This window comes from Neomonachus schauinslandi, chromosome 1 (assembly GCF_002201575.2).
Source record: "Neomonachus schauinslandi chromosome 1, ASM220157v2, whole genome shotgun sequence".
Lineage (NCBI taxonomy): Eukaryota > Metazoa > Chordata > Mammalia > Carnivora > Phocidae > Neomonachus > Neomonachus schauinslandi.
In genome coordinates, this window is record NC_058403.1 from 130,263,402 (window position 1) to 130,283,761 (window position 20,360).

General features: G+C 36.6%; 1 protein-coding gene across 1 annotated transcript in view; it reads right to left on the bottom strand.

Annotated features, from left to right (window-relative positions):
• The window catches only part of TBC1D5 (TBC1 domain family member 5), a 412,307-nt gene that overhangs the window by 85,858 nt on the left and 306,089 nt on the right, over positions 1-20,360 (bottom strand). Inside the window, exon 15 of the mRNA XM_044920546.1 lies at positions 2,777-2,862. Coding sequence (XP_044776481.1) covers positions 2,777-2,862 — 86 coding nt within the window. The remainder of the gene's footprint in view (positions 1-2,776; positions 2,863-20,360) is intronic.

Here is a 20,360-nt window from a genome sequence, read left to right on the forward strand (position 1 = left end):
GCCAGATCATGCAGGGCTTACCCTGCAGGTCATTGAAAAGGCTTTGCATTTTATCCTATGTATCTTGGGAAGTAATTGAATGGTTCTGGGTAGTAGAGTGATAGGATCTGACTTATATATCTGGCTGCTATGTGGAAAAGGTCTATAAGGAAGGGAGAAAGTAAAAAGACTAGTTAGGAGACTAGTGGTGAACTGGTATTAGCAGTACAGAGGGAAACGTGATTTCTTTCAGGATATATTTTGAAGAGGATTTGCTGATGGACTTGATGTGTGATGTAAGAGAAAACAAGTCAAGGGCAATTCTAAGGTTTGATCAACTGGGTTAGCTATTTATTGTAATAGAGAAACACAGGGGAACAAGAGTTTGAGGAGGTAGAATCAAGAGTTTAGTTTGGAAAGTATTAAATTTGAGATACATATGGGACATTCCAGAGGAAATACCGAGTAAGCAGTAGGACATAAGAGTCTGGAGTTCAAAGGAAGAGGTCTTACTAAAGATATAAATTAAGGGCCCTTCAGTCATAAATGGTATTGAAAGTCATGAACCTGGACTGAGATCCTCTAGGGAATGATTGTAGTGAAGAAAGGAAGTCTGGAGGGTGTTCTAAAATTTATAAGCAGAAAAGGAGGATCCAACAGAGCATGGCATGAGATGGAATGGCCAATGAGATAGGATTTCATGTTTCTTGAACTGCATAGGTTCTGTATACATTAATGATACTAGTTTGTCAGTTACTTACACTACAAATTTTTTTTTTTTTAAGATTTTATTTATTTATTTGACAGAGAGAGAGAGAGAGCACAAGTAGGCAGAGAGGCAGGCAGAGGCAGAGGGAGAAGCAGACTCCCTGCTGAGCAGGGAGCCCGACGCGGGGCTCGATCCCAGGACCCTGGGATCATGACCTGAGCCGAAGGCAGCCGCTTAACTGACTGAGCCACCCAGGCGCCCCTACACTACAAATATTTTTCCAATTTTCCATCTGCTTTTTGTTTCAGTTTATTTTTGACATATCTATTTAAAAATAGTTGTGTAGTAAAATGCACCGGTCATTCCCTTTGTGATTTCTTCCATTATTTTTAAGGTTAAAAAGTGTTCTAATAACAAGAGATTGGATAGACACTTGCATTTTATTTCTGTGTTTGCTTGAGTGTGCTTTGATTCAGTTGGGATTTGTTTTGGTATATGATAAGGTTATAAGTTGATACCTTTTCAAAAGATTTGTCAGGTCTCCCAACACCATTTATTAACTCTTCTCACTGGTCCATGATGTGTTCTTCATACACTATCTTTCATTTGGTTCAGCTTCAGTTTTAAGCTTTGAAATTGCAGTAGAGCTGGTGAAAAACCTTCCTTCCAGTCATCACAATGACTAGACTATAAGATTCCTGGGGGCAGGAGTTTTATCTGGTTTGTTCACCAAGTAAAGAAGGTCTGGCACGCAATAAAGATTTGTTAAATTCAATGAACAAAGTGACTATGGAGAATAGCCTTGTATTAGTGAAACAAGAATCCAATGAAATGAACAAACAGAAAGAGCTTCAGAGAAGCCTCACTGGTTACAGAGCTGGTGTCACAATGACACAGCACATCAAAACAGTGAGACGGATTTCCATCAAGGATGGGTCATTTATTTATTTATTTATTATTTTATTTTTTTTTAAAGATTTTATTTATTTATTTGAGAGAGATCACATGAGAGGGGGGAGGGGCAGAGGGAGAAGCAGACTCTCTGCCGAGCAGGGAGCCCGATGCGGGACTCGATCCCGGGACTCCAGGACCATGACCTGAGCCAAAGGCAGTCGCCCAACCAACTGAGCCACCCAGGCGCCCCAAGGATGGGTCATTTAAAAATAACATTACACTAAAACAGGGTTCAAGACACGAGTTTCAATTTAGCCACTCTCTTGGAAACTTCTTCTCATCCCCTAGACTGTGAGTTTCTATGTGGCAGGAATTATGTCTTCTTCTTAACTCTCCAAGTAGGAGCAGAACACATCACGTGTGTGTACTCCATAAATGTATATTTAGGCTGCTGGAATCCTACTGAAGAAAGGCTAGCACATAGGCAAAACGCTTAAGGAAAAGAAATTCGGACAACTTGGCAGCATTTACCATTACTAACATTTTAGTCTTCCAGAGTAAACTTTGAAATTACATTCTAATTTGAGATGGTTCTGGTTTGACAAGTTAACTCTTGAGACATCTGAGTACAGTATTATGAAAGAACTAAACTGTTCATCAACCCTTTATGCCAATGTTAATTTCTTTTAAAAGTAGAATTTTAATGTTTTTTTATTCCTACAGTGACCCTTAAAATTTCTATGTATGTAATCACAAATGCACACACAAGATGCATTTATAAGCTTATTGTGTAGTTCTAAAGACAGTTGGGAAACCCAATTTTAATTTTGTTACTGAAATAATTTAAAAATATATTATAGAACTGCCTCTTTTCAATCAACAGCAAGGATCTAGAAAGAGATTATACAAGTAGGCGCAATTTATTCAGGTTTATTAGTGTTAGAAAAATGAAGTTGCCTAACTTCAAATTATAACAAATACACTTCTATTTTTCTTCTTACCATTGACATCAATGTATACATTTTCTCATGCCTTTAAAAAAACTCAGATATTTTATTTAGTAAAGATGTCATTGCATGCATTAACCACTGATATGCTAAAATCTATAAATTTGTCAGCAAATGTGTAAAAATTCCTACCATCTCAGAGAACATTTTTGTGGCTCATAACTTTCATCAGAGAAAGAGGACTTACCGGCTTTTATTCATGAGGTCTGCTCCGCGTGCTTTGTAATAATCTAAATTTGGATGGAATTGGTAAGTCACTGGTCTTGGATTTCTCTACAGAAAAGAAAAGTTTAAAATGTATAAAGCTATTTAAATTACACATTAACGCATACAAGGACAAAAACAATTGTTTTTATATTCTTTCAGGAAAAAATACATATAATAACAAAGTTCAATAATTAGTGTGCTTGGGTTTTGCTTTCATAGTTGAAGTTTTACCTTAAATGATCTTAGTCCTGATTAAACAATGAAATTATTTTATATATTTTACTTTTTAAAAAAATTTTATTTATTTATTCATGAGAGACAGAGAGAGAGAGAGAGAGAGGCAGAGGGAGAAGCAGGCTCCCAAGGAGCAGGAAGCCTGATGCGGGACTCGATCCCAGGACTCTGAGATCATGACCTGAGCCGAAGGCAGACGCTTAACCATCTGAGCCACCCAGGCGCCCTATATATTTTACTTTTACCTGTCTCAAAGTTTACATAGATTTATTCCTGTCATTACATTTTTTTTTCCCAAGTACACTTAATGCACAATGTTGTATTAGTTTCAGGTGTACAATATAATGATTCAACAATTCTATACATTTCCCAGTGCTCATCAAGGTAAGTGTAGATTTATTTCTGATGATTTTGATTGCTCTTAATATGACTTTCCAAAATACAATGAGATAAAATTCTGATGAAACTGAAAAATTACATGAGATGTAACAGAAGCACAATCTACACGAAGTGTTAAGAAAGCTGCATCTTAGAGGGAGAGTAAAAATCTGTTAATTTTTGATAACCAGAATGCTAAATATGCCCACTAGATGGCACACCGAGTCTTTCTTCTCCAAAAATCAATGTGTTATTTTAGAATTCAGCAATTCTTTTAAAGTTAGAAATTTCTATGTCATCTATTCTTATATACGAGTTTAATCAGTACCCAGGTAATGAAAATATTAACAGGGTACCATCAAAATACAAAAGCAAATTGACCAATGCACATTTTCATAAAAACAGCAATATACTGGCCTTTCTGGCATTTGATATTTACTCACAGACATTGCATAAATGTCCTGAGATCATTAGGTCAGGGTTGTCTACCTAAATATGTTACTATCACTTAATGTGTCTATTATTTAAATGTGTCAGGCTCCTCATAGGCAAATAAAAATTAAACTAATTCTAGTTTATAAAAATGCAGCATGTTAATATCATAGCTTAAATGAATACCATCTCTAAAATGTTAAACTACGTATATTTTTCATTAAAAAGTTTTACAAAACTTATAAATAAATGTGCTCCAGTGTTTACTTGAACTTATAATTCAAGTTAATAATTAGGACTTTGAACTAGAGCATGTCCTTTTGAGAGATCTATCTAGACATAGAAAGGCTTCATTTTATCTTAATAGAAAATTACCAATATGCTTTGATATCAATCCTTGAAGCCATAATCCCAAGGCACTGATATACTTGTATGTATGTGGGGGTTATATAATTACTAAGGTTAAATTGTTTGAAATTCATCAAGCTAACAAGCTGCATCTTAATGGCCATGATGGACCTTTTCTTTTTCTGCTGAAAAGAGAACATTTACACAGCTCAACCCTTTCATATCTCTTCCAAGTCAGCCTTAATCATCTGACAAAAATGACAATCCCTTGATTTAGCTCCAGCTACTACTCCTCTGGTTTGGTATTCAACACAGTTCTACAATAATCAAATCTGAATTGCCTTGATGAAGATAACCGATGCTTCCATGACTACCATACTATTAAGTCTAACAGTGCAACTTTTCTCTCTCTAGGAATTACATGGGTTTCCTCGTGGTAGCTGATGACAACCTGGACCCAAGTATAATGGGAAAATAAAATAGAGGTGAAAGCCACTGGCAGATTGCCAGCGCATTCATGATTTATTTAAAAAATTAACTTTCGCAGGACTATCATTCATGACTAATTTTGCTCTTTATTCTCACTACCTGGAAATACATTTTGTTTTTGCTAATATTTAAAAGCCTTTTCTTCTCTGACTCCCAACAAACTAATAAAAGATTGTTACTTTTTGCTAGAAAACAATGAAATAAGGGATTGCATGGAGCAATTTCTTGGAACATCTTTATAAAGAAACGACAAGCAATTCAAGACACGAAGTGCTGATCTATCTAAGCACTTAAAGCCATTATTAGGAATAATGATCTAACTTGAACATATGAATGAGGCTCAAGTATTGCTTTCACAGAGGCCTATTTAAATTCCTAGGAGACTTACTAGTGTCAAAGGCAGAGGCAGTTTAAAGTATCGCTGTACTGGGATGGAAAAAAAAAAAAAAAAGAATCAAAAGATGATGCTGAAAAACAGCATTTTAAATGTAAGAAAATAAAATCAGAGGTTATAGTTGAAAGTTATTCAATAGGATTTTCTGAGATGATGCTATTACTAAAACGTAACTCTATAGACATAGAGATGATTGAGACCAGCACTGTCCAACCGAAATACAATGTGGGTCACGAATGCAAGCTTCATATGTGATTTAAAATCTTCTAGCAAGCACATTAAAAAAAAAAAAATAGAAAGAAACAAGTTGAATTAAATGTAATAATATTGTATTTGATTCAGTATATCTAAAATGTTGTCACTGTAACATGTAGTCAATATAAGAATCCTTGAGACAGTTTACATTCTTCCTTTTGTACAGTCTTTGAAATCCACTGCATACATTACACTTACACATCTCACTTTGGATCAGCTATACTTTAAGTGCTCAAAAACCACATGTGGCTTGTGGCTCCTGTAACAGCACAGAACCAAATGTCTGACATAGACATAAACCAACGTGTGGCTGTAAAAATCAGTATGTAGAGACATGAACAATAAATGAGCATAAATACTTTGATATGTTAAGATTCAGTCCTGACAGCTCTTCAGTTTGCCTATAATTCTTCTCTTTTAATTAAGTTAGTTTTCTGAATAAGGTTTTAAAAAGTCAAGAAATTTTGGAACAATATCCTTTCACACAGCTATGTACTAAAATGATAACAATGGTTTCCTTAGGGGCATGAGATTAAATGAGCATAATTCTAACTTAACACAACTGAAATATTTTAAAAGTAAAGAGATACTTGCTTTTCTTATTTAAAGGGATTTTTATCCAAATAAAATTTTTATAGAAATGTAAGTTCTGATTTTTAATTTTTAAAGATCAGGAATTTCCTTTAAAATATGAGCCAGTAGAATTCTACATATATAAAACTCTGTATGTAAGAAAGACTGGACTCCATGACAGTTGTAATTTTTCATCATACAGGACATGTGTTATCAACAGTTTTCATAGTATGTCTTTGCATGGACCGGAACAATTACTAATTATTTTAAATCAATTTTTACACAGATAGGATTTTGACTATTATAAGTTTTTCCAAACCAATGTGCATTAAAAAAACAAAAACAAACAAACAAAAAACCAAAAACCTCTTGTTTTGGTGAATTTTTCTTTGTAAGAAAAACAACAAAATGGTGATCATAACTGACACTGGCCTGCGTACAGAGGAATACCAATTATGTTCCATGACCTGGGAAGTCTATATAACTATACACAAAGATGCAGAAATCACAGATTCAGTTCACCCTGAGTTTACCATGCCTTTCCTAGACCAACCCAGATGGACTCAAGATAAATCTTTTATAAGATTGCAGCTAGTTAACTTCCCAAGTACCAGTCACCAAATTCTTCTCTGTTAACAAGCCTTTGGAGCTCTTCTTAAAGGTTTCTCTTCAACATTTTATTTTGTTTCAGTATAAGAAAAATGCTGAAAATCCCACCCATGGCATAGACAGGCTGGATTTTTGGGAGGCATCTTAAAGCCTTATGGACAAAATGACTTCCAGAAGCAGAAACAAGTGTCCTAGAAGGAAGTATATGGGAAAACCAAACCAAACCAAACCAAACCAAACCCATGCTGTATTTTTGAATTTCCAAAAATGCTTTTGTTAATTTGGCATGATGACAAAATCAATTTACAAATAGTACGATAGCAATCAATGTAAGGGATAAAAGTGATTGAAACCTATTTAACCTCTCCATTGCAGTTAATGTTCTACACTTCCAACGTCTATATTATATGCTAGAAAGCTGCTCCTTAATGGAATTTCAGGTAAAACACCCTCTCCCTTAGGAGTATGACTTCTGACGGTGGCCACCTCTCCTCTGCTCTCCTCTATAATGGAGGGAGATCATAGATCAGCGTATCACCTCCCTCCTCCTGCAACCCTTATCCCCACGGTAATATTTCAGTGTTTTTTTTTTTTTTTAATGAGAGAGAGAGCACACGAGAGGGGGGAGGGTCGGAGGGAGAAGCAGACTCCCCGCCGAGCAGGGAGCCCGATGCGGGACTCGATCCAGGGACTCCAGGATCTTGACCTGAGCCGAAGGCAGTCGCTTAACCAACTGAGCCACCCAGGCGCCCCAATATTTCAGTATTTTTAAGTTCATGCTCACTTTGTGTGGTAGCATACAAATATTTAAATGCTAACCCACCCTAAGTACAACTAGCTATAAGATGCTAGAGGAATAATTAACTACAAGATGGTACATGACAGTTATCCTTGTCCTGAGCCTGGGGATATCAAACTCATCCAACAAAGGTCATTACAAATAGTACTTTCTAGATTGATCCCTCAACTAAACTTATCCTCACTTGAAGATGACTATCTCCTTTTGAATTGTTATACAGAGACCACGGAAGGAAAAGAGTCTCAAGTATTCATCCTGCTTGGAACAACACAATGCCTTTCAAAGGGCTGGCTATCTACAAACACATGTAGAACTGACAGGAGCAAAAGAAAAGCAATTCCCTGTGATTCCAGTGATCCCTCTTCTAACTTAGGAATATACCAATAGGAGTTAAAGTTATATGTTAAAAACAGAGGGACTAGGGGAAACATAACATCACTCATCTGCTTTAGAGGCACGGGCTGCTGGCAGGGGAGGCAAGGGATCAGGAGTCCCTGAGGCTCCTGCTTGGATCCCTGCTCCACCCACCACTAGCTGAGCCCCTGTGCCATGTGAGTTACACCCCTAGCCCTAGTTTCCTCATTGAAAACCTGTGGTGATGAACACGAAGTGCGCAGTACGGTGCTGGGCACTTGATAAAAACTCAATGAAAAGGAAGCTATGATTATCTCCTGATAAGGCTGACAAACAGGCATTTACTATGAGAGCAGATTTGATAGTCTGACAACTTAAAATCCATGATAAGCTATAGGTAGAGAAAGTGATGCTTCTGAAGATTGTATATAAATTTAGGGTAGATATTTATCAACCATGACATTTTTAAAAGCAAAAACACATATTTAAGAAAATATTTCGTGTATACTGGATCTCCTTTGTGGGAAGAAAGGCTGTTTTGCTTCTCAGAATAAAAGTCCATGCATTTATAAATTTTAAAAAATTGTAAAGCCGTATTAATGCACATTTGCTTGCTACCTTATGAGGTTATAACAATTAAAGTGATTTCCTGCAATATGTCCAAATTATTATCACTTTTATAGTTTACTGATCACAATTTTACCTTAAACTAATAAAGTTCCTGTAGCACTTGTTTAACAGAAAAGATTGTTTACAAGATAATGCATGTTTGGCATGAAGAAAAGAAAATATTTGACAAATGAAGAATTACTTAGTTTTCATTTCCCTATTATCTTGCTACCAACTCTTAATTTTTAGCATGCCAGATTAGAAAAGGGTTTGAAAAAATAAGGCTCAGAAGGAGAAGCAGCACCGTAAAAATATGTCGAACATTTCTCTTTGATGAAAAATGAAACTCTTATTTTAGTGAATATGTTATTGCCTCAATGCTGGGGGAAAAGCAACCGTCATAGAAAAACGAATTGCTCAGCTGTTTATAAGCAAAAAGCTCTGGGGGAATTTCTTGGGACCCCAAAGGCAAAGCATTACAGGGTTATGCAAACATATGTTGCAGGTGTTTTAGGGGAGACAGGTGGGCAAACCTCCGCCATGGAAGAGGAGTTAGTTTAATACGCTGTAAGTGAAACGAGATAACCCAAATGCATCCAAGTGCAGGGATGCCACGGTGCCAGTGAACTAGGGCTGTAGAGCAAAAACTCGCCCTAAAATTATCTTGTTAGTGCCAAGCAAACAGAATTTTTCCCTTCTTGTAGTTTTATAGAAAACAAACACTGCCAATTACTTTTTTTTTTTTAACTAAAGGTATTTTAAACCTGGAACAAAGAACAGCCTGAAATAGCAGTAATTATCCAAAAAAAAGATAAGGATGAAGTATTGTTGCCTTTATTTAAACAAATATTCCTAAGGAGACAGTTTGTTGTAATATCCCCTCTTTGGTTCACTAGGCAACATTAGATTTATCATAATTCTCCTAAAGCCTAAGATATTTCTATATTAAAATGCTAATTTTGTCTTTTCTTTTGCCTGTAATTAAAGCTGGGGAAATTTGTGATCTGATATTCACTGATTGCTAGAGGGTCCACAAAGGTCTCACTATTTCTGTTTCTTATTGCCACATATTGCCCTCTTCATTAAAATTAGGTACAGTAACACAGTGGATCAAAAAGTCAGACATTATAATCCTAAATGCTCACAAAATTCCCATTTAAGAAAAAAATATATGTATAAAAATAAAATAAGTGATATTAGCTGGATATTGCTGTCAAACCTAGACCTGCTATCTTATTTCCTTCCTCGTCATTTATCCGAGAGTTCATTTTCTTTTTATATTACTTGTTGAGACAATACTCATTTTACTACACATACCTGTATATAAATAGTGTATTGAGCTATGCCTTCCTATCTAAACCACTTTTCCTTTATTCTTTAAAACAACTCATACCATGAATTAAATGTCCAATACTCAGTATAAAATAAACTCACAAAAAAACAGATTTGGAAAAATAAAACCTAGTTTGATTGTTTTGCAATATTACAAATCCAAAATGTAGATACAAGGCATTCATTAAGTTAACATAAAGAAAAAAAAATAAATCTTTTAAGAAGGTTGTAAATTAGAATATTATTTCAGTACCAGGATTAAAATGACCTCTGGTTTATATCCTAATAATTCTGATGTATTTTGATGGGAAATATATATAATGAGTACTAGGCATTAAGAATCTTAGTGTAATTGACAGAAATATTTAGGTAATTATAATCTATGCATCTACAGATTAAAACCAAAAGAGAAAATTTAAAAGGTCTTAAAAAAGTTTTTAAAAAAAGGAAGCAAAAAATCATTAATTGGGTAAAGACACAGACAAAACCTCTGAACCCATGCCAGCCTCATTTTACATACTGAATAAGCCCAATTCCCTAAAGTGACATCCCCATCTATACCCTGGCAAGCCGAGATCTCAGATGGCAGAGAAGCATTTTAAACCACCTGTGCGTTATGCTCGACTGTAGCTTCACACAATAAATAGACACCAAAAGAGAAATAAAATTTTTTCCTTTTTTAAAATATATTTACATTTTTGAATTTAGCATGTAGGAAGATGCCAGATTAACATGCCCCCCAATATATGTATATATATATAAACATGCAAAGTAGTTTAGGTCTACACGTTTTCTTTGTTACTAATACTGGGCCTCAAAATATTCCTTTTGGTTAGCTCTTTTTAGCAGTACTGAACTCTTCACCTTTTTCCTCTCCTTAAATGTGAGCAGGATAGGGGAGCAATGTTACTTGAATGGTTTAAAGAAATATGGAAATCCATTTGTCTTTGCCCAAGAGTGGTTCTCAACCTTCAATGATACAGGAAAACGGAAAGAGGCAATCTCAAAAAATATTCCTAAATATTCCAATTTGGGACTTTAAACTAAAATCTTTGATATGAAAATTATCACTGTAAATTTCTATCTTTAGAAACGTTAAAATAAGTTTAAACGAAGTATCATCAAAATAGAAGCAATTTAAAACTGGTTTTAGGGTTTTTGAACCCCGAAGAATAAGCCTAGGTGACCCTATGGGAATGAGAACCCTGGTTTGGGAAAGGTTGCTCCCACCTTCTTTTCCCTATCTTCTTCCCTTTCATTACCTGCTTTGCAATTGCCAAGGCAACAAAAGCTAAGATCCTACATGCTGAGGCCTGGTAAAAGGAAGCCTCACACAGCCACACTTCTCATGCAGTTTGGGGAGTAATCTCAGTAATAAAACATCTTGAAATTAAAAATTCATTTATTATATAAATCCACTCTTACAAAGGTCATTCACTTATACTGTATTTTTTTTGTGATGCTTTCTAATAGAACAATGAAGTATCAGTACTGAACTTTAAAATGTCTACATGAAGAAAGAAATCAGAAAACAACCATAAATAACAGATTAGTTATGTGTTCCTGAGTGAGACCAATCTCTGCTTAAGAAGGTGTGTCAAGTTAGGCTACTGAGAAAAGTCCCTATAGATGGACTCTTGCCTTTCTTGGTGATTTTGTTCAAGATGTCACGTATCATTATAAAAAAAGAACACCGGTATCAGGTGTGAATTTCTCATAAGAGTAGATAGTGTCATAAAACATTTTCTTTTTAACCAGTAACTCTGGATACAGGTCAGTCTTAAAACCACAGCCCCTTCAAATATCCAGTGATACTAACTGGCACGTCAATTGCATGCTGCACACAGGACAGTCTATAGTAGGGGTTCTGATCTCTTTTGTGCCGTGGAGTGCTCTGCTTTCTGGTGATGACTTTGGCCTCCTTTTCAGAATAATGTTTTTAAATGTATAAAATAAAATAAATAGGGTTATAAAGCAAACCAATTATGCTGAAATGCAGTAATCAAAATACTGAACAAATTTGTAACATAGTGAAATGTACTTTTATATTAATGTGTTAAATAAGCTATAGTGGCTGGTCTAATCATTACTATAATTTCGAAGTAGTGATGAATGTAAATGGTATTTCAAGATATCTTCATCAGCTGTAATGTGATATAAAATATCTGTGATTGCTATTAGTGAAAATGTTTGAGGTGCTGTCAGTACTATTGCAGTTTGTTGTCTTCATCCCTAGTTGAAGGAAATACTAAATTTTAGTAAGGGCTTAGTGAAAATAAAGATGTAAATTTTTCCCATCCAAGTTCTTAGAACTCCCTGAATTCCATCCACAGACCATTTGGGGGCTTTTCTCAGAAACCTGAAAGGGGCTATGGATAACAGCTTTCATCTTGGGAGACAGTCTTATGGATAGAACTGGATTAGTTTATTAACCTTTTCACTGTACAAATGTGGGCAGAGGTAATAGTCAAATATAAAACAACCACTCCAGCACAGGCAGCTCTGGAGAGCCCCTGTTGCACCAGGCTTTAACCCTTCAAATGCTGGATTTCCTTAACAACTATCATCAAAGTACTTCAATATTTTAACAACTGGTATAGCTGTAACACCAGATGAGTGCCAGCCCGGGAGAGAAACAACATTTAGGAGTAGGGATGTTTAGAAGTACAGGTTTCACCCTGGGTAGCATCCAGTACGTTATCTGAATGAATGAGAGCTGAGGCTACATGGGGGGTGAGGATGATGGGGAAATGCTCCATGACAGCAAAGCAAGCTGTCTACTTCTGGACAGCCCACTCTTTCTCAGCTAACTTCTCTGATTTCCCTACTGGTGTGGAGCAACTGATCGCATCCAGATTTGTAGAGGGATGCTTTATAAGTGGGGCTGTCCATTCACCCTTTCTTTTCTCTTCTCTCTCTCTCTTTTTTAGAGGTAGCTGAACTTTCTTTTAGTCTACAGCCAGAAATGCTCTAAGAAAATACTCTTTTACCAGGTAATTTTTTTCTGAAGAATCAGATCAGTTAGTTGGGGTCCAAGATCCCCCTGGTTGGAACTCTGAAGCAGTGAGGTGAAAGAGAGCTGCATACTTTGTAGTGATTCAGAAAGAAGAATGAGAAGGACTTAAGTAATCACCCCATCTAGCTTATGAGGAATCTTTGGAGGCCATTCCTTCTCCAGCAGTTATTCTCTGTGGAAGTACGGAGCTCTTATTTCCTGGTAGACACTGCATTGAGAATACCCTTGAGAGAGATGACTTACTTACTAGAGGAAAAGGGGGGAAAAAGTACAGAAAAGCAAAGTATAATTCTTTTTATGTATTTTTAAAAAGAAACAGTTTGCAGAAATTGGTGAAATGATCTTAAAATTCATATGGGATTGCAAGTGACTCAGAATAGCTAAAATTATCTTGAAAAAGATAGAGTACATGAACTCATAATTCCTGATTTCAAAATTCATTACAAAGCTACAGTAATCAAGATAGTGTGGTACTACCATTAGGGACAGATATATAGATCACTGGAATACAATTGAGACTCCAGAAATAAACCCTCACATTTATGATTAACTAATTTTTGAAAAGGGATAAGACAATTCCATGGGGGGACAGAATAGTCTTTTTAAAAAACACAACTGGATATCCATGTGCAAAAGAATGAATATGGATCCCTACCTCACATCATACATAGAACTAACTCAAAGTAGATCACAGACCTAAATGTAAGAGCTACAACTATCAAACTCCTAGAAGAAAACACAGTAATAACTCTTTGTGATCTTGGGTTAGGCAATGATTTCTTAGCGATGATAACAAAGCTCTAAGTCTAGTGAAGAATGATTAAGTTGGACTTCACCAACATTAAAAAACATTTGTGCTTTAAGGGATACCATTCAGAGAGTGAAAAGATCCACAGATGAGAGAAAATATCTGCAAATCAGATATCAGGTAAGAGTCTTGTAACCATAATATATAACGAACTCTTACAACTCAATAATAAAATGACAACACAATTAAAAATGGGCAAAGTATCCAAAGAGACATTTCTCTAAAGAAAATGTACAAATGGCCCATAAACACATGAAATGATGTTTAACATAATTAGTCATAAGGGAAATAGAAATCAAAACTAAAATGAAGTACCATTTGATACCCATTAGAATGGCTACAATAAAAAGACAGAAATAAAGTGTTGGCAAGGATGTGGAGAATAGGAGTCCTAATACATTTTTGGTGGGAATCTGAAATGGTGTAACCACTTTGCAAAAACAGTTTGGCAGTTCCTTAAAAGGTTGAATGTAGAGTTACCACATGACCAAGCAATTCCACTGCTAGGTATATATCCAGGAGAAATAAAAATATGTCCACACAAACATTTGCACAGGAAGCATTCACAGCAGCACTACTCATAGTAACTACAGAGTAGAAACAACCCAAATGTCTACCAATTGATGAATGGATAAACAAAATGTGGTATATCCATAATAGAGTATTATTTGGCAATAAAAATAAAGTATTGATACAAACTACAGCATCAACGGACCTCAAAAACACTACACTAAATTAAAGAAGCCAGTTACTAAAGACATACCATACTGTATGATTCCATTTACACAAAATATCCAGAATAGGCAAACCCACAGGAACAGATATTAGATTAGTGGTTGCCTCTGGTAGGATGGGGGGAGTTTTAGTTGAGGGGGAGAAAAGTGGAGAATGACTACTAGTGGGTACAAAGGTTCTTTTGGGTATGATGAAAATGTTCTAAGATTAGATTATGGTGATGGCTGCACATCTCTGCAAATCAGATTAAAAACCATCCAGTTGTATGCTTTAATGAGTGGATTTTTTACTGTATGTAAATCATATCTTAATGAAGCTGTTAAAATCAAGAAATATGATATGTGCTGGTAAATGAATACACATACACATACGCTTTTCTTTTCTTTTTCCTAGAAGGAGAAAAGAACTGATGTAGGCAAAGAAGGACTGGATAGAGACTTTGTTTTTTACTTTGTATTTTTTTCAGACTTTTGTAATTTCCTTAACATGTGCCATATTACTCCACTCCCATCTGCCTATTGATGGAAGTTATCTCTACAATGGGTTTATTTATGTACAGGGACCATTCTGATTTCTTCTTTATACTTCTCTGCACTAAACGAAAAATAAAACTTATCTTTAATGATACTTAAAATAGAAGATAAGTATTTTATATCTTTCTCAGTTTAGTTTTTGTACTCATATCACACATATCATAGGTTAAATAAGTATGCAGAACACCTTACAATTCTGACTGAAGCTGTTATTCTTTTACCAAAAGTCTATCATAGTATTATGCTTACTTTTCTTAGTGAATCATTTTGACCTCTAGTAGGACTGGTTCTTTCCATACAGGCCTTTGAAGATCTGGGAATTCAGATAAGACTGACCCTTGAAGGTCATCTAGAAGCCTTAAATGGCACCAACTACAGGATTTCACTACAAAATAACACATACACATACGTGTAATCTTATAGATCTGGAAGTAACTCCTTGTAAACATACCCTCAATTTCTTTTTTTTTAAGATTTTATTTATTTATTTGACAGAGAGAGACAGCGAGAGAGGGAACACAAGCAGGGGGAGTATGAGAGGGAGAAGCAGGCTTCCCGCTGAGCAGGGAGCCCGACAAGGGGCTCGATCCCAGGACCCTGGGATGATGACCTGAGCCGAAGGCAGATGCCCAATGACTGAGCCACTCGGGCGCCCCAGCATAGCCTCAATTTCAATCCTTCCTGTCCAATCCTTTTTATATTCATCTTTCCACCATCACCTCTCTGCACAAGAACTCCTAAACCTCCATATCTGGTATCACCATTTCAGACGGCCTCTTAGACAGAACCTTAGACCCAGGACATAAAAATCTGGGCTGAGCAAGTTCTATCATTCTGCCTTCTCCATGACTCCTATGGCAAGACCAGACTGCTGGTGACCATGACCCTCCCTGTAGTTCAGACATGTCTTACTTTTTGCCTTGACTACTCCAAGTCTCTAATCTTGTTCTTCAGTGATCCGTACATATAATGTCACCAGAATCACCTTTCAAAAATGTACGCCTGTTTTTTTTCCCTACTTTCCTCAGTTTTGAATCAGGTCTCAAATGCAAATTGAATAAAGTCCCAATTTCTTAGCATGACATTCAAGGACCTCCATGATCTGGGCCCTAAAATACTTCTCATATTACCCCCTATATATCCTACATTTCACTCACAACTAACTATGGACATTCCCCATATCTCCAGACTTCAGGTAAACTGCTCCCTCAGGATAGACTTGTCTACTCACTATTCTCTTTTTGAAATCCTTATTCTCAGTTCAAATACTACCTCCTACATGAAGCCTTTTGTGAATTTCCACCTTACTCCAGTAACTCCATTCTGACAGCATGCTAATTTTAAGTTAATTTTGCATGTATTTCATCTTGTCTTGCATTATGGTTAGTTGTGTACATGTCTGCCTTCCATATAGAGTGTAAGTTTGCTGACGGCTGAGCCCATGTCCAGATCACCAACTGTACAGCCAGTCTCTGCCTCCAGCAAAGTGTCTGGGTCATGGTATGTGCTCAACGACTGTCTATGAACTAGATAAACCAAAGAGTTTGCCAGAGTCTGGCTTTTAAACAAACAGTTGAAGAGGTGATACAATACTATATATAGAAAACCTTAAAGACTCCATCAAAAGCTACTAGATCTGACAAATGAATTCAGTAAATTTGCAGGATATAAAAACTACAGAAATCTGTTACATTTCTGTACTAATAATGAGGCAGCAGAAAGAAAAATTAAGAAAACAATCCCATTTACAATTGCACCAAAAAGAATAAAATACCTAGGAATAAACTCAGTCAAGGAGATGAAAGACCTGTACTCTGAAAACTATAAAACACTGATGAAAGAAATTGAAGAGACACAAATAAATGGAAAGATATTCCATACTCATGATTTGGGAGAACAAATATTGTTAAAATATCCATACTGTCCAAAGCAATCTACAGATTTAATGCAATCCTATTAAAATACCAACAGCATTTTTCATAAAACTAGAAAAATAATCCTAAAATTAGCATGAACCACAAAAGACCCTGGATAGCCAAAGCAATCTTGAAAAAGAACAAAACAGGAGGTACCACAACCCTAGATTTTAAGTCTACTACAAAGCTATACAAATCAAAACAGTATGGAATTGGCACAAAAACAGACACATAGATCAACAGAACAGGATACAGAGAGCCCAGAAATAAATTCACGATTATATGGTCAATTAATCTATGACAAAGCATCAAGAATATGCAATGGGAAAAAGATGCTGTTGGGAAAACTGGATAGAAACATGCAGATGAATGAAACTGGACCACTTTCTTACACCGTACACAAAAATAAACTCAAAATGGATTAAGGACCTAAATATGAGACATGAAACTACAAAAATCCTAGAAGAGAGCACAGGCAGTAATTCCTCTGACATTGCCCATAGCAACATTTTTCATGATATGTTTCCTAAGGCAAGAGAAATAAAAGCAAAACTAAACTATTGGGACTAAAGCAAAAAAAAAAAACCAAACAAAAAAAACTTCTGCACAGCAAAGGAAACAACAAAATAAAGAGATAACCTACTGGATGGGAGAAGGTATTTGCAAATGATATATCCGATAAGGGGTTAGTATCCAAAATATACACAAGAACCTAAACAACTCGATACCAAAAAACACACAAATAAAAAATGGGCAGAAGAGGACATGAGCTGACATTTCTCCAATTAAGACATACAGATGGCCAACAGACACACGAAATGATACTCAGTATCACTCATCATCAGGGAAGTAAATCAAAACCACAATGAGTTAACACCTCACACCTGTCAGAATGGCTAAAATCAACAATACGAGAAACAGCAAATGTTGGTGAGGACATGGAGTAACAGAAACCTCAAGCACTGTTGGTGGGAATGCAAAATGGTGCAGCCACTGTGGAAAACAGTAATGGAGGTTTCTCAAAAACTTAAAATAGAATTACCATATGATCCAGTAGTTCCACTACTGGGTATTCACTCAAAGAATAAGAAAACAATAATTCAAATAGATACATGCACCCCTATTGTTGTTGCAGCATTACTTAGAATAGCCAAATTATGGAAGCAGCCCTAGTGTCCACTGATAGATGAGTGGATAAAGAAGATGTGATATATATATATAATGGAATACTACTCAGCCATAAAAAAAAAGAATGAAATCTTGCCATTTGCAACAACATGGATGGATCTAGAGAGTATAATGTTAAGTGAAATAAGTCAGTCAGAGGAAGACAAATACCATATGATTTCACTCATATGTGGAATTTAAGAAACAAAACAAAGAAAAAACTGGTGGTTGCCAGAGGGAAGGTGGGTGGGGGGAATGGGTGAAATAGGGGAAGGGGATTAAGAGTACACTTATCCTGATGAGCACTGAGTAATGCAGAGAATTGTCAAATCATTAACACTGTATGTTAATTATACTGAAATTAGAAAAAAAATAAAAAGAAAATAGTCGCAGAGAAGTACGGTGAAAAATTATCTGACCTGCAGGTATGCATGAATAACGAAAGGCTCAGAGAGAAGGCATTTCTTAAATGCCCATGCAAGTCCTTTCCTTGTATGAGAGCTGAAGCCAAAGAGGCTACCATTATGCGCATTTGGGAAAGAAACTGCCAAAAGGCTGATGGGCAGTGAGTGTGATCTCACAGTGCTCTTGAAGTCTGTCCAGATGAACAGAATCCTAACTCACCAGATCCAATTACACACTACTCTCATGTCCACAGTTCAGGTAACAGATGAAAAGCAGTGCAGTGAGCAGTCACAGGAGCAGCCTGTTGTAAGAGGAAACCCCAGGAAGCAGGAGTGCACATGGCCAGCCACGACGATCTGACCACCCCTGTGTGATGGCTTATCTCACGGACCAGCAGCTGCTTGAGTGGCCAGGGAGGACACTTGCTTTATAAAGTGAGAGACGAGCAATTTCATGAACTTTTCTCAATTGAGCTGAACTGTCTGCAGGCGATAGGTTGTATGACTTTTGTTTTGTTTTTGTGGCCTGGGTCTTCGGAGGAGTTTTCCTAGGAAATAGTGAGGAGCTGGATGTCATTTTAAAACCAATGAGCACCAATGACGCCAGATGGAAAAGGAAGGTTGTGAAGTTGCTGAAAGGGGAGAGGCCGAGGGGGCGATCCAAGCAGAGGGAAGAGAATGCAGAGCTGGCGGAAAGGTAACAGGGAAAGAAACAGCCCTTTGTTTCCATTCATTCATCCACCCACCCATGAATTCTTCGGTCCGCAGAGTTCCTATGCGTTAGGCACTTGCTAGCTAACTGGGTGTACAGTGATGACACCTCAGTCATGACTCGGCCCTGACGGAGCTTATATTAGAGGATGAGACAATCAAATAAATACATCTATCAATGTTGGACTGTAGCTGTGCTGAACACTTAGAAAAGGAGACATATGGTGCTATGAAAGTTCACAATAGGAAAATTTTACTTTGTCAGGGAAATAAGGGAGGACTTCTCAGAGGAAGTGACAATGGAAGAGCAATCTGAAGAAAAAGTAATTAAACTATGTTTGTGTTGTGAGGGGAGGGTTATGGGGAGAAGCAGTGCAGCATGGTGAGGAAAGAATGCACTTACTGATTTTGTCATTCTAGAGCTCTCATCAGCTATTAAAATCTTAACTTCTATGCAACACAGTATTAGAAGTCCTAGCCACAGCAATCAGACAACAAAAAGAAATAAAAGGCATCCGAATCGGCAAAGAAGAAGTCAAACTCTCACTCTTTGCAGATGATAGGATACTTTATGTGGAAAACCCAAGACTCCACCCCAAAACTGCTAGAACTCATAGAGGAATTCAGTAAAGTGGCAGGATATAAAATCAATGCACAGAAATCAGTGACATTACTATACACCACCAACAAGACAGAAGAAAGAGAAATTAAGGAGTCGATCCCATTTACAATTGCACCCAAAACCGTAAGATACCTAGGAATAAATCTAACCAAAGAGGCAAAGGATCTGTACTCAGAAAACTATAGAATACTCATGACAGAAATTGAGGAAGACAAAAGAAATGGAAAAACGTTCCATGCTCATGGATTGGAAGAACAAATGTTGTGAAGATGTCAATGCTACCTAGAGCAATCTACACATTCAATGCAATCCCCATCAAAATACCATCAACTTTTCTCAAAGAAATGGAACAAATTATCCTAAAATTTGTATGGAACCAGAAAAGACCCCGAATAGCCAGAGGAATGTTGAAAAAGAAAAGCAAAGCTGGCGGCATCACAATTCCGGACTTCCAGCTCTATTACAAAGCTGTCATCATCAAGACAGTATGGGACTGACACAAAAACAGACACAGAGATCAATGGAACAGAATAGAGAGCCCAGAAATGGACCCTCAACTCTATGGTCAGCTAATCTTCGACAAAGCAGGAAAGAATGTCCAGTGGAAAAAAGACAGTCTCTTCAACAAATGGTGTTGGGAAAATTGGATAGCCACATGCAGAAGAATGAAACTGGACCAATTCCTTACACCACACACAAAAATAGACTCCAAATGGTTGAAAGACCTCAATGTGAGACAGGAGTCCATCAACATCCTAAAGGAGAACACAGGCAGCAACCTATTCGACCTCAGCCGCAGCAACTTCTTCTTAGAAACATCACCAAAGGGCGCCTGGGTGGCTCAGT